This window comes from Hipposideros armiger, unplaced genomic scaffold (assembly GCF_001890085.2).
Source record: "Hipposideros armiger isolate ML-2016 unplaced genomic scaffold, ASM189008v1 scaffold_111, whole genome shotgun sequence".
Classification (NCBI taxonomy): domain Eukaryota; kingdom Metazoa; phylum Chordata; class Mammalia; order Chiroptera; family Hipposideridae; genus Hipposideros; species Hipposideros armiger.
This window is the reverse complement of record NW_017731461.1, coordinates 850,379-865,353: the sequence shown is the minus strand read 5'-3', so window position 1 is coordinate 865,353 and position 14,975 is coordinate 850,379. Positions and strand designations below refer to the sequence as shown.

The following is a 14,975-nucleotide window of genomic DNA, read 5'->3' as shown; positions in this document are numbered from 1 at the left end:
TTGATTACTGATTCAATTTCCTTGGTGGTAATCAGTTTATTCAGATTTTTTGTTTCTTCTTGAGTTAGCTTTGGAAGGTTGTATGCATCTAGGAAATTATCCATTTCTTCCAGATTGTCAAATTTGTTGGCATATAGTTGTTCTGAGCAAGTCTTTTCTATGGAAGAGGAAAGTGGCCCCTCAAGGGACCCTCAGAAGCTCAGAGAATGCCCAACTCGCAGTGGCTGGAGTGTTCTCCAAGATCATGAAATCATACCACTTCACAGGTAAGCAAACTGAGGCTTTGGAAGGCTTCTCTTAGGATCCACACTTACCAGGTCCCCCTTCCATGAGCCTGCTCACCTTCTGAAAGTCATTCTCATTCCTTATTGAGAGTCATTCAACAAATATTTGTTAAGCATCTTACATGCCAGGCACTATTGTAAGCACTTTACTTATACCGCCTCTTTTAATGCTCCCAACAACCTTATTGAGGTAAGCACTATTATTATCCCAGTTTACAGATGGGGAAACTAAGGCACTGAGAGATCAAAGCAACTTGCCCAAGACCACAGAACTGGTGAGGGCTCTGAGATGCAGGCACAGGTAATCTGAGCTCAGAGTGTGATTTCTTTTCTTAACCATTAGATGATTGTAACCACTGCAGTAATAAAGAGGGGACTTTCACCTTCCTCAAACACCACCTGGCTACCAACTTCCATATGCAACTGACCAGGAACAGGATTAATACACCTGCAAACCAGTGTGTGTGTGTGTGTGTGTGTGTGTGTGTGTGTGTGCGCGCGCGTGCACACACACACACACACACACACACACACACACACACACACACTCCTCCTGGAGGGGCCCCTGTTTAGCCCTTGGGAGCAGGGGACATCACTCTGGGGTTCTGGGTGCTTCCTGAGACAACCTAGTTAATCAGACTCCCTTACTGTGGCAGCTTTATGGATTTAGGGAGCCAAAATCCATCAAGGAACAGAAAGGCTCTACTTTGTGCCTGACAAATGGACTTAAGAAGCTCAGAAAGATAACTGATGAAGAGGAATTCAGAAATTGTCTAATTCAAGGGACAGGGTAAGAAAATATTTAAGAATAAGTATGATCAGTAATGATAATACCACCAGCAATAATATTGATAACAGCCACCTCGATTTTACTGTTAACTACGGGCCAAGCTTGGTCCTAGACCCATTATAGCTGTTATCTCTTAATCTTCATGACTCCCTAGGGAAGTTATTACTATATTTCCATTTTACAGGTAAGGAAATTAAGACTCAAAGTTCAATAGCTTACCCAAAGTAACACAGAGTGTAAGTGCCAGAGCTGGGACCGGAACCCAACTTTACCTCACTTTCAGAGTCTGGGGATGGAACTGCTCTATTGTATGAAACACACTGAAGACAAATCAAACCATAAAATCTGGTTTTCCAGGCTGGGTTCCCCTTCCTGTCATTTCTTCCATCCTAACCCCACCCCAAACACACATTCCTAGTCTCCTCTCCCGGCTATAAATCTGTTCCACCCTCCTGCCTGCCCAGACAGCCCCTTTCCCAGGCCTACCTCCCCTCCTACCAGAGCACCAGCTACAATGACAACAGCCTTCCTGCACTTGGAGCCTCGGATCCTGCCACAGCCAAGGACACAAGGGTTCTCAGCAACTACAAATGGGTAGATTTAACTGATGAATTGACTGGGATTGTCCAGCCACCTGTCAGGGCTGATGAAACTGCAGATTTATAGCAAAAGGAGAGTAGCCTCATATTTCTCCCACCCCAGGATGTGAGTTGCTGTCTTCTGAGTCTGGGGGAGCTGGAGAGGACAAGACAAACCATTCATTTCTGCTTACAGCTCTGACAGTGCATTGCCATCATGAAACATCACCCTCAGGTGTAAAACAATAGCATTTTGCACTTATGTTGGGCTCATATTTTACCATCACAAGGCACCTGTCAGCCCAAAATGCAGAAGCCCTTCAATAAACATTAATTTAGCCTCACCCCACCTGCCAACAGAAAGGAGTGAGCCAATCCATAAAGGGGAAACTGAGGCACTAACCACCTCAAATCTCTGCCACATGCCAAGATGAAGGCTGGTACGAGGGCACTAGCGAGTGGCTGCGGCAGCAATGGGTATGTGCAGTCACCCCACCGTACAAGGGGAGGAGGTAGGAACCGAGGGCCTCACTCTGACCTCATGGAGCCTAGTGTGGCCTCTGTGGTGGGGCTCTCCCTCCTTCTCAGGCTCCCGTTTGAGTCCTCAGAGCAGTGACAAAACCTCAGCAAGCTTTGAGAGAAGTACGTGGTACAATAGACAGGGCCCCGGGATGCGTCTCACAGAGCCCCTCCTGGGGCTCACCCCTGACCTGCTGTGTGACTTCAGGCAAGCCCATTGGCCTTTCTGAGCTTCACTGTCAAAATGGGGAGGATTGCACCATCTTACTTGTCCCCTGGGGCTGCCCAGCAGGTGAAACAGAATGTGAAAGTACTTGATTCCCCTTAATGAGGATGTGTGAATATGAGGGATGGGGTTGCTATTCCTGTCCCAGCAATACCCCCCAGGGATCCAGGGGTGCCTAAGGCTGACCAGGGCACAGCTCCCCTCTGCAACCCTGCAGAATTCCAAATGCTTCCCATCCCTACTTGCTGTCACCTGGCTCCTGCACGTTTCAGTGCCCTCTTCCCCCTGTTCCTTTCTGACCCAGGGACCAGGAAAGGCTTTTGATCCACACTTTCAGCAGGACCCCAGTAGTGGTGCAAGACAACACATACAAGGGGGAATGGCCCCACCTGCCAGAAGCTTGTAAAGTGGAGCACATGCAAGGGTTAACACAGCCCAAGGCAGTGCGCAGGAAGGGCTGAGCGCCGGTTCAGATAGGAGCCACTGGGAGAGGAAAGTAAGTTACTCAGCAGCCAGAGAAACAACTTTGGAAATGGGGGGCTTGAGTTGAGCCTCGAAGGAAGATCTGAATGAAGGCACTCCTAGATAAAAAAGACAGCCTGAACAATGACTCAGTGACCGGTATGGGTGCGGCATGTTTGGGGGAACCCTACAGAAACTTACCAGGCAGGAGCACTGGATGAGACTGGGGAGAAGAGGCACAAAAAGCTGGATTGACATGGTGGAAGGCCCCGGGGAGGTTTGCAGGCTTCTTCCCAGGCTCATGAGGGGTGACTAAGATTCGTCAAGTTCTTGTAGCCCTCTGCCTAACTTCATTTTGGCCATACACTCATTTCCCTGAAGGCTTATTGGCCTGGCTATGGTACAGAGTTCTCAAAAGAAAGGAGACCAACATTAATTGAGCACCTATTGTATGCCGGGCACTGGCTGGGCTTATGCACTTCAAGCTCGTTTTCTCATTTAATCCTCACACAAAGGTACTAGGTGGGTCCTGTTAGTCCCATTTACAGGTGAGGACAAAGAGGCTTATGGGGAGAAATTCTCCAAGATCGTACAGCTAGACAGAGACAGAGCCAATTGCAATCCAGATCTGTCTGGTTCCCAAGCCTAAGTAGTTTCCACCACAATACTGAATGAAGGGTTTGAAGTTTGGGGCCTGATGAGGTTTCCCCTTCACTTCTTCTCTGGAAGGCAGTCCTAATTTGGAAAACAAATCTTTGAACAGGAAACGCCTACTTTCCCCTTAAATCCCAGCCATCAGCCCCAGCGCGCCCTTCTCTCTGCAGACAGAACCAGGCATATTTACAGAGAGAAGGAGAGGAGGGGGGAACACTTCATAAATTAAGAGACATTCAGATCAAGAGCAAAGCTTCTTCTGGTCAAAGGGGGAAATGGATTTTTAATAGAAAATGGAAGTTATGGGCTTGGTTGTAATGTGACAGACGCCCAGACTTAAACCCATTTAATCTTCTCCGCCGTTTAACGTTGAGCACCACCCCGATGCCGTGTTTCATAAAACAGGCTCCAAATCGCTAGGAGATTAGATGTGTAGAAATAGCACAGCAATATTTTTAAACCAGAAATCACCCCCAGGCCTTTGGGCTGCCCCCAGGGTCACTGCTGAAACCTAAATATCCATTGCATCAATTCACTTGCTCTCCTTCCGCGTCTGGCCATCGGGATTAGTTTGTTGAAGGAAACTGGACACCCATATATTCAATACCCATAGGCCCCCAAGGGTTGGCATATGGGTGTCTGACCAACTGAGGCTTCCTCCCAGGTGCACATTGAATTATCCCCATGTCATCATCCCTAATCATTGTAAATGACAACTCGAGGGGACTGAAATATTAATACCTCACCACCTCCACAGGGAGAAGTGAGTCATTTTGTTCTCTTCCTTTAAAACATTTACTCATCTCATTCACTGGACTCTTCCTCTAGGAGCATCTGGCAGTGCTCAGGCCCCTGTAACAACCCCCACCCCAGATAGGCAAGAGTCTGAAGTGGGACATGCTTAAGCCAACAAGCATGCATGAGGGGAAGCAGTGGGTCTTCAGGGGAGCAGGGGGCAGGAGGAGTGGTCAGGGCTCCCCTGCAGGTCTGTGAGCTCCGTGTCTTAGTCACCACTCTATTCCCTGTGTCTAGCACAGCACTGGGCACTTAGCACAGTCGTTAATCCCCCAGGCTCTGACGTCAAGCTCCCCAGGATTGAATCCCTGCTCTGCCACTTACACGTAGTGTGACCTCAGGCAAGATTCCCCCATTCCTCTGTGCCTTAGTATCCCCATCTATAAAATGGAGGTGACTGTATCTACCTCAAGGGTTGTTAAGCTGGATGAGTTAATATGTATGATGGTTTCTGGTGTACATAAGTACCTGGCACCACCTAAGCATTTTTTGCTGTTGTCATAAGTATTATCATTATAGCAGGCAAGCAGTTAGTATGTGTGAAATAAATATCCCACAACAAATATTTACCTCTCACCCACAGTAATAATATAGTAATAATAATAACTTAAAACAGTAATTCTCAAACATTATTATGTATAAGAATCACCTGGAAAGCTTGTTTAAAAATGCAGATCCACCGGAAGACATTCACCAAGTCTGCCATGGGGTCAGGAAAATATTTCTGATGCAAGTGGTGCTGCCTACACTCAGAGTAACATTCCTCAGGAAAACAATAGCTTTGCCATACTGGACTTCAATATCACCTGTCCCAACAATAGGCAGTTCTCATGGGCTTGGCTGACAGGACCTTAGCACCACATTAACTTAATTTGGTGATCAAGTTAATAAAATAATAGCGGCACAATCAACCACGAAGCATTGCATAGCCACACCCATGCCTCACACGAGCTTTTTATGCAGATGTGGCCTGTGAGGTTTCCTGGATTAATTTCCAAGGTTGATTACTCCACTGCATTTCCACACAAAGCCTTTTATGTCAGTTATATTATTTGTCTTCACTCTGATTGTTCGCATCCCACAGCTGGAAAAACTGAGTCCAGAGAGGATCAGCCAGCGGGACCTCAGCTCAACCCCCACGTGCATCCAAAACCCACACCTTCAGGAAACCCGCCCTATTGTGTGTTCCCACCTTGGAGACGGTCTGAGTGTAGACCCTGGGGAGGAGAAGGGTGAGTCTACCCAGACAGCATGAGAGCATTCACAGGCAATCAGATTTGGCACTTTCCCTGGGACAAGATGGAGCCGCTGAGACCGAGACCCATGCCTTTTGTCAGTGGCTTCCCCCCAAACCTGGCACACCTGCTTTACCACTATCTTCACCATTTCTATGGCCACCATTTCTTTTTAACATTTGTTTTGTACCAGGCACTGTAAGAAGCCCTTTACTTGCCTTACAGCGCATTTAATCCTTACGATAACTCTTTAATGTAGCTATGGCACAAGACCGCATTTTACAGATAAGAAAACAGGATCTTAGAGAGGTCAAGTAGTTTCCTAAGGTTCCACAGTTAAGTGGTGTCAGAGCTGTATTTCAAACCCAGGCTTCCCTTCCCCTGGGCTGCAATTCTCAATGGGCTCACTGCATTCTACACTGGGACTGTCTCCAGGGTGTGAACATACCATATGGGGGTTTTCTGATGAAAGAGAGCAATTTGGGGTATGAAAATTCTGATTTATTTGGGACTGTCCCAGACATCAAACATTTAATCCCTAGTACATCTCCCCCTCATCCCAGCTAAATGCCAACAGCTCCCTACTCTAGTCATTGAGACACCAAAAAACACCCAATTTCCAAACGCCACTAGGGAGCTGATTCTACCCCAGTGAGAAGCACTGCTTCAGTGTCCAAGTGCTCCCCCTCTGTCCATCAGAAACATGGGTGTTTTTTTCTTTTGTTCTTTTTTTAAAGATTCTTAGCACAAACAGTTCCTGTGAGTAGCAACCAGAAACCTATGAAACCCAATAAAGATCAGTCATTCTTCAAACTACAAGGCCCCCTCGCCATTGGCTCCAAGAGAAGTTATGAGCAACAGCTGACAGTCAAACAGGCTCTTTAATCATCCAGACCCTTCTAGACAGGGCCTGTCAAAGGAAGGCCCCTTATGGCCAGAGAGGTCTTTCTAGGGAGTTGGCTCAGACAGCACAGTTGTCCCCAGAGATTCCTAGATTTAGATTGTTAATGCTTGAGGGATTTAAGAGATTATTTTGTCCAATCTCCTCCATTTACAGATGGAGAGAGTGAGGCCTAGAGAGGTAGAGTAATCCACCCCAGGTACACAGCTAGCCAGTGTCCTGACTGGAACTACACTCCTGTCTCCACCACTCTTTCAATTCTGGCCAGTACACTTTCAGAACCAGCAACCCAGGAATGGAGGAGCAGCAGGGAGAAATGAAACAACATCTATGAGGGAGTATTAGAGGAACCAGAGATACTGGATGCCTAGAGGACAGGCCTCAGATGGGCAGCACATTTGTCTACAAGTGGTCAAATGCTTGTCAAGTGGAAGATGCTTCACCTAGATCCATGTGGCCTAAAAGGTGGAACCAGGGCCAGTGTGAGCAGAAGGTACAAGACCAAGACAAGGTTTGGCTGATCCTAAGGATGAGCTCTGTAATAGTCAGAGCTGTATGACCAGGTGTGAGCTGCCTTGAAAGGAAGGGGTTTCCTGTGGCTGGAATGATGGAGCAGAGGGAGAACCACTGCTGGCGGGAAAGCTGCCGAGGGGATCAGGCATCTGATTAGGGGATGGACTCCATGTCCTGAAAGGTGGCTTTCAACCTGGAAGACTTTTTTTTACTCACCACAGTCACCCCAAAGCACGTCCTCTACCTCTCACACCCCCAGAGCAGGTCCCCCACCCTCCCCAGACCCCATAGCCCTGGAAGGCCACCCCAAAAGCAGGGTGTCCATGACCCTGACTCAGCAGGGTTCTCAGGGCTTGGATTCCAGTAATTGCTATCACCTCAAATGAGGTCACACAAGGTTGGACTCAGAGCCTACTGCTCTTCCCACAAGACTGTGGGGTCCCTGCAGGGAGAATCACCCTCAGGGAAGGGTGTCCAGAGGACTATGGAGAAACATGCATCTTAAGAACATGCATCTTAAGACCGAGGGAGAGAGCCGAGAGAGGCTCTTCCATTCCCACTGGGCACTGGGGACACAGGGGAATCTGCCAAATCTGCTTCAAGAAGGCTGTTGCCAGCCTGGCTGTGCCTCATCAGCTGTTCCCATGTTGATGAAAAGCAAAGGCTAGGAAAATTCTCCATATGTGGGGGGCCTAGGGAGGGGGAGACAGCCACACACAGCTGTGAGACCTTTGTTGTTCCTGTATGATGAAATGACAGTAATTATACCTCACATTTCAGCAGAGCATTTATAAGGCTGAAACTAGTTTTTCCTGTGGTTTTTACATGTGTGTGTTTATATGTTGCCCTGTTCAGCTTACAAAGTGTTATCACATGATGTACAATTGTATGCCCGCATCCTTCTCACACACATGCAATAACAACGGCTCTGTGGGACTGTCAGGACATGGGTGATTTTGCCCATTTTACAGGTTACGAAATAGAGGCATGAAATCTTAGGTAATGTGCCTAAATTAGACAGGCTGAGCTTTGTTTTCTAGGTCCATGAACAATGCTCTTTCCAACACACACACACACACACACACACACACACACACACTTTAATGGGAACGCAGCTAGCATTTAAATAATGTGTTCTTAATGAAGATGGTGACCTTGGAAACTGGCAATGCAAGTGTCATGCAGAGCAAGGGCACAGGGAGGTAGGGTAGCGGGTAGCTGAACAGATAAGGGCAGTAGCAGCTGGATGGCAGGCATGGTACCCAAGGCTGCTATTCACGCTAAACTAGCACTGAACAAACATCTGTTAAACAGGGTCCACAGGCTGTTGTGCCCACAGCCTCCCCCACAGGCCACAACCTGCCACGGGCAGCACTTGACCTCTGGGTCATGGGCTGCTTCTCTGTCACTGACTGAGCTGTGGAGGGAGAACTGGTCCAGGGAACCCCAATGTCATGGGCTGTCAAGGGTGTTCTCTATACACAAAACTACCTGAAAAACAGCGAGATTCATCCCAGCCCGGAGAGACACAGAAAGCCAACCAGCTACAAGGTACGTGGCTCACCCTGTGTGGCCAGTTTACACAGGCTTTATGCCATTAAATCCAGATAGTTCTTACTCTGTCCAACCATGATAGAGACTTAACAACCAATCCCATCCTGAAATCTAAGTCTGAAGGCAACCTCTGCCCTTGCCTTTTCCACTGTTATCAGTAGCCATGGCCAGGAAAGGGAGTGTGCTGGGTTCCCTAGGGACACTCAGGTACCTGCATAGCTTCAGTTGTCTTTCTGAGGATGAGTCCTGCAGGCTACTCTGTCAGGTGATAGAAGGAAGTGGTGGTGCCCCCCGCCCTGGCCACTTTTCAGTCTTTCTTATTGGTACGAAGCCTAAGCCAGTTGGCTTGGCCAAAACTGCAGCTCATTAATACAACTGCTTGAAACAGGACCTAATCTATTATGGGGTGGGGGCAGAGGGAGGAAAGTGGGAGCAGCACAGACAAAAAGAAGAGGTCTAATGTTACTTGAGCACCAACTATGCTCTGGCTACTTTATATGCATTATCTCCTTTAATGAAGGGTTTGCCTCAACTCCAAATTTCCACCACACCAGTGAGTTGCAATCTTTTTTATTTTTCTTCACAACTCCAATACATAAGATGCTCTGGTCGGAAGAATTGCGGGGGTGAAGGAAGCTTGAGATTTTCCCATTGGCCCTCCCCATCTCTACCCCCAGCCATTCCCTGAGGCTTCACCCCACGTTTTTGGAAACCTCTGTGGGCTCTGGGTGGACCTGGGTCCTCCCGGATCATTAGATGTGCAGAAAAACACTCTGGGAGGCCTTGGAGCTGCACCTGCCGGGCAAGATTTGCTCAGGGCCCCAAAAATGCAGACAAAACCATTCCTGAGGCCACATTCCCACTACAAGCATCCCAGTTGGCTCCCTGGGAAGGAGCACTCCAGCTGCCCCGAAGTGTTTCCTCCTCAAGCATTACTCCCAGTCTTTTACCCAGCCTTCCCTCTATGACCACAGTGCCTGCCTTCCCACCGCCGCCACCGGAACGCCACACAAGACTGGAGTGGCTTCAACAGTAGCGGAATAAGAAGGCTGGTTCTCTATCCCTAATGTATCAGAGGCCACCACCCCCTCCCAATCTGGATGTTGACAACCCAGGAGGGGAAAAGAGCATTTTGCCTCACTTCACACCCCCTTCCCATCAGCAGCTGCTTCTTTTACCTTCTGACCACAGCCCTAAGCACCCAGTTTCTGCTGTTTCAGGGGTGCACTCACCAGAAGGTTTGTGTTGGTTCTATTCTCACAGCTGATGTGCCCCTCTCTTCACCCTCTTCTTCTTCCTACAACACAAGAGGGATAACCCACACCCCAAGTGTAGTCTGCCTTAGGGCATTCTCTGCCCATTGAAAGCCATCCCATGAGCTCCCAGTGAGCGCCAAGGCTGCCTGGCCAGATGAAGAACTCAGTGCTGAACCCCTGCAGGCCTAAAACTCAGAGGCAAGAGAGACGCACTACCAGAAACACGAGTCCTTCTCTCCACCCCGGCCTCATCCCCATTCCACACTAGGAAAAAGCCACTGACCGGCTGCTACTGAGGCTGGGATCAAGGTGCTACTCACAGAGGGCAAGGCTCTTAGCCTGGCTAGGTGAGGATGCAAATCTGAATGCAAATTATATGTAAATCCAGGGCCTGCCCTTGGGTTCCTGGCACCCTGCCATCTCTGCTGCCTGTGGCTCACCCCATTCAGGAGCCTGGGTGCTGGCTAGAATCTACTGGGCTAGGGGCTGAGAAAGCACTTCAGGAGCTGGGGTCTCTTCCTCTTGAATGCTTCAAATGTCCTCAAGAAACACCTCCTCCAAGATTATGTGGGAGGGAAGACTATCCCAGCCTGGCATCTGTACCCCCCTCAAAAAAACACTCTGAATATGCACCTTCCCTTCAACTCATCCACAAATAAAATTATCTTCCACCAGGCCTAGCAGGAGACCAAGCAAGTCGCAAGGATGGCCTTCCTGAAGACACGGAGAAAATAAGGTCTGCACTCCTCTGTCAAAGGCCAACAGCCCATTAGCTACTCTGGGCTGACCCCCACCCCATATCTGCAGTATCCCAGCCTGTCTGTTTGGAGGCTTGCTTCTTTAGCAAAACATCGCTTGGCCAAGCCCCCCCTTTGTTTGCCCACTTCCTCCCCATTCCTCAATCTAAGAAAAATAAGCCTCTCCAGCCAGTCTCCTGGGATCTGCTCAAGTTAAGCGCTGCCTTTGGGTCAACTGCTTACTTGCTTTTTGTTTCTAATTGAGCTCCCCATTCTGCTGCAGAAACATATTTAAGGCAGCTGACTTTGATGCCCAGGAATATGAAGCATCTGAAAGGTTGTCGGGCATTATGGCAGTTCATTCTTTCCTGTGTAATTCTAGTAGCCAGAGCCTCTCTGCCCACCTGCCCCTCCCCAATGCTTCCTGGTCTTTCACCTGCTTCCCCTAAGTTGTATTTGTCGTTTCAAGATTTTTAAAACACATTCTCCCAGTGCCCCCCCCCGTTTTAATTAGACACTGAACAGAGTGTTAGAGATTTTCTTAATGGCTTGATGAAGGCTTTTAATTTGGTTCTCAAGAGAGGAGGACCATGAGTCCTCCCCATCCAAGAGGTTGGGGTGGGAAATGAAAACAATCGATGCCGACCCATTATTTTGGCTTTTAGAAAACAGGAATTTTAGTACCGGGGAAGCTTGTTCTTTTACACAGTAAAAATGCAAATGCAGGCAACACAGATGCTGGCACGCTGGATGTAACAACGTTGAGAGCCTCACTGGGGTTCATCTGGCTGCCCAAACCTGGATTTGTTTTGGCAATAATAAGGCAGTTATTGGAGACTCGATAACCGATTATTAAAACACCTTCCCAATTCAGTTCTGGGGAATCAGTCTGAGCTCAGGCTTCATCAAAAAAAGGTATTTTGAGAGGAATGGAAATAACAGAAGCTTAAAATACATTCAATAACTGCTTAATTCCATCCAGAGGACGAGCCATCTCATCGTGTTTTCTCCTCCTCTCCCTGCCTCCTCCCGCTCCTCACAGATGGACGTACAAATTATTGCAGGAGGATATTGTTTTCTGTAACAGGCTTGAACATTCACATTTACATTTTCCTTGGTGCCGCGGGGGTGACTGGCAACGGGAGAGAAAAATATACTAAATCCCATCTTCCCTGCTCTCACCGCATCACATCTTCCCCTAGCCGCCTCCGCCATTCCCCACCACCATGCCACCCCAAGCAGAACAGGCCCTAGGGACCAGCCTGGCACCTAAGACCCAATTAAGGCACGAAGGAAAAGAAAGGTCTGTCTGGCGAGTCGCCCTGGCACCCAGCACAGATGCTGGAGCCACTGAATAGCAGGGGCACCAAGGCTCTGCAGAGCGAAAGGCCACGTGGGTGCAGCCTCACCTGGTACCTCCAGCTCACCTATAGGTCCAAGGCCAGTGGCAACTTCCTTCTCAAGTTGGAAAGGATTTTGCCCCTCAGGATCTCCTGTTGCCTTCTGGGCCTTCCTCCACCCCCACCTCCATCTGCTCCCTCCCTATCAAATAGCTTGAGCTTCATTTATTAATGCCCAGCTTCTGGGAAAGGGAGGGGAGAGTCCTTCAGGTATTTGCTAAGGGACCTCCACTCCTGGGGAATGGGCTCCAGAAAGGGGGTGTGGGAGGAGGTTGAGGACAAAGCCGGGCAAGAGGGTGGCAGCAGCTCTTGCCTATGCTTTCTCCCTGGACAAAATGGAAAAGGGGCGGGGGGTGGAGAGAGAACTAGTGAGAGAGAAAGCTGCCGCTCCTCACCTTATGTATTTTTAATATTAATGTAATTAAAGCTGCAAGCCGAGCCAGTCTGCGGGGGCGGAGGGAGGCTGGAAGACCCTGGGGAGAGAGACTGGGTTGTGTGTGTTGGGGGTTGGCGGGGAGGGGAGGGGGGCGGCGTTGAAGGTTAGGCAGGCTTCTTGCTCCAATAAAGTGGGATGAGAAGGCGCTGGTAGGGGGAAGGGGGGCAAGGGGTCAGCAAACCTAGGCCGGGCTTGGTGTGTTACCCAGTGGCCCCATTTAGTCTGAGAAACTCACCTACTTTGTCCACGGTTCACAGGCAAGCCCCCACCCTGCACCCAGTCTCTAAGCAAACCCCAGCAATACCTTGGCCTTCAGTCTGGCTTTGACTGGGTGGTATTTACAAATAAAATAAGGGCCACCCTTCTCCCCACAAAGCCAGGAGATACTGCATGCAGTCAGCGGCAGGTTGCAGATTCCAGACCCCTGGGGCGTCAGCACTGAAGGGCTGGACGCTCCCCCCACCCCAGAACGCCAACCCTCTGTTGGATTGCCCTTCCCCCATTGCCTAGGGGTCAAGAGTTGCAGCTCCGTCCAGGCCACCACCTGGGCAAAGTGGGGAGAAGCTGCCCCCAGGGCGCGAAGGAGAAAAGTTAGAGGGCTGAACTGGTAAAGCTGAGCCTGTACGAGCGTGTGTGCTCTTCCGCGCAAGGGCGCGGAGTTCGGCCGCCTCAGCTCCCGCCATCTGCGCGCCCCGGGGCACGTCCTCTGCGATGGCCTAGAAGCCCGACCGCCAGGGACGGCCTGGTCCCAACTTAGTGCCCAGGTAACTCTGATCAGAAATGTCTACCCACTTCCAGCCCCCAGTCTCGGCTACTTCGAGGATCAGGTGCATGGCGCCCCAGCAGCAGGTCTGGACACGCCGGACAACTGGACCCAACCCTAGCAACGCCTTCTTTCCGGAGAAAGAAACACACCACCCTCCACCCCCCTGACCGAAGACCCGTTCCCTTGTCCCGCTGACCAGGCGCCAAAGCCGAAAATCTCGCACCTTGGGGCGTGCTGCCCGAGGTGGCCAAAGCGGCGCTGCGAAGCCGGGGCTAGCGCCGGGGGCAGGGGGTGAGGTGGGGTTAGGGGAAGGCGACCTTTGGGTTTGCAGAACAAACTTGCCATCCGAGGGACCCCAGCTCTCGGGACCCGCAGCTCTCCCCGCCCTGCATCCAGCCAAGGCGTGAATAAGCACCCTGCGGTGCGGCGCAGGGGTCCCGGGCGGCAGAGGGGCGCACGGTGGCAGAGAAGGAGTAAACTGCGGAGTCCGAGGACGAATGAAGCGAGGACTCCAGGTGAACACTCACGGCCTAAGGACCCCTCGACCCCAAAGACACCCTGGGGTCCCAGCGCCACCAAGCCGCAGGAAGCTGGCAAGAGGTGGGGGGATGGGTCCGGGGCAGAACTGTGGCCGGACAAGGAGCGGGGAGACTAGGGGCTCATACACCACCACCCCGACACCCACTCCCCCAAAACGGCAGGCGCGGGTGGCTGGCAGAGCGGTCCAGGGCGGACTCTCATCTGCCCCTCTCCGGGCGCTTGCCCCGTCCCGGTTGCGCCCCACCCGGGTCCAGGCACCGAGGTCGGTCTCCCTGACACCTGGAGCCCGCCGTGTACCCCGCCTGGCCGCCAGCAGAGCGCTCCCCGGCCCGCCGCCGCCTCCTCTGCTCTGCTGCCCGCGCCGGTCTCACCTTTGTGTAAAGAGTCCAGGAGCAGGAGGAAAGTTACCAGCCACATGCCATAAAGAGGCCCTATTCTCCGGGGAGGTGGTCCTGTGGCCGGCCGTGCGGCAGCGCCTCTCCCCCGCTCAGCGCGCTCGCAGCCGCCGGCACTCCGCGCCCGCTCTCACTGCTCCTCAGCCGAGCGCTCGGCGGCGGCGGCGGCTCCTCCCTCCTCGGCTCCCTGGCTCCTGTCATCCGCGGGGCTGGGCTAGGCGGCCGCTCTCCCCGCCCCCCCGCGGCACCCCGGGTGGTGAGCACAGCGCTAGCTGGGCGCCCAGACGGCCCCCAGCCCCACAAGCCCAGGCACAGGGGCAGGTCCCAGGAGGACCGGACGCTCCTGACCGGGGTTCGCTGCCAGGGAGACCAGGGGTCCCTGCCACCCACCGGCTCAGAGCCTGTGGTCGCAGACAGGCATGTCATGGGTTTGCCAAGAGCCCACCATGCCCAGGCCAAGGACGTCCCGTGTCTCCTGGCCTAGTCACCTGGGCCAATGCTTCCTGCCTCCTTCAGACTTGATTTACCCCTTTGGGTGGGCCAGCATGGATGCTCTGAGTACAATCCAGACTAAGATCCTTCAGTGCCGCTGTGTGCCATCCCCACCTCAAAGCTCAAAGCTGCACACCCTCCCAGCCTCTAGTTACATCTGCAAGTCAGCCTCCTGAGGTGCCCCAGCTGAGTCCAGCCTCCCCCAGCGCTCTGTTGGAATTGTCTGCAGCACTTGGCACATTGGGCTAATTTAGACATTATCCACAATAAATTGTTCAATGTCTGCTGTATCTTGTCTAACTTTCTCTCTTGTGCCTTCACCTGTCTTTCCCCCCACCCCACCCCAGCTTTCTCACAAACAAAAATTGGCTTTTTCCTTATATCAATGAATAAAGTTGGCATGGAATTGAATAGGACTTGAGTGAGGGTATCTTCTCAGTTA

General features: G+C 51.2%; 1 protein-coding gene across 1 annotated transcript in view; it reads right to left on the bottom strand.

The window, feature by feature from the left end:
- Window positions 1–14,242, bottom strand: part of DSCAML1 (DS cell adhesion molecule like 1) — a 379,445-nt gene extending 365,203 nt beyond the window's left edge. Inside the window, 2 exon segments of the mRNA XM_019647399.1 lie at window positions 14,018–14,161; window positions 14,164–14,242. Of these exon segments, the coding sequence (XP_019502944.1) occupies window positions 14,018–14,161; window positions 14,164–14,242 (223 nt within the window).
- Window positions 14,243–14,975: the final 733 nt, after the last annotated feature.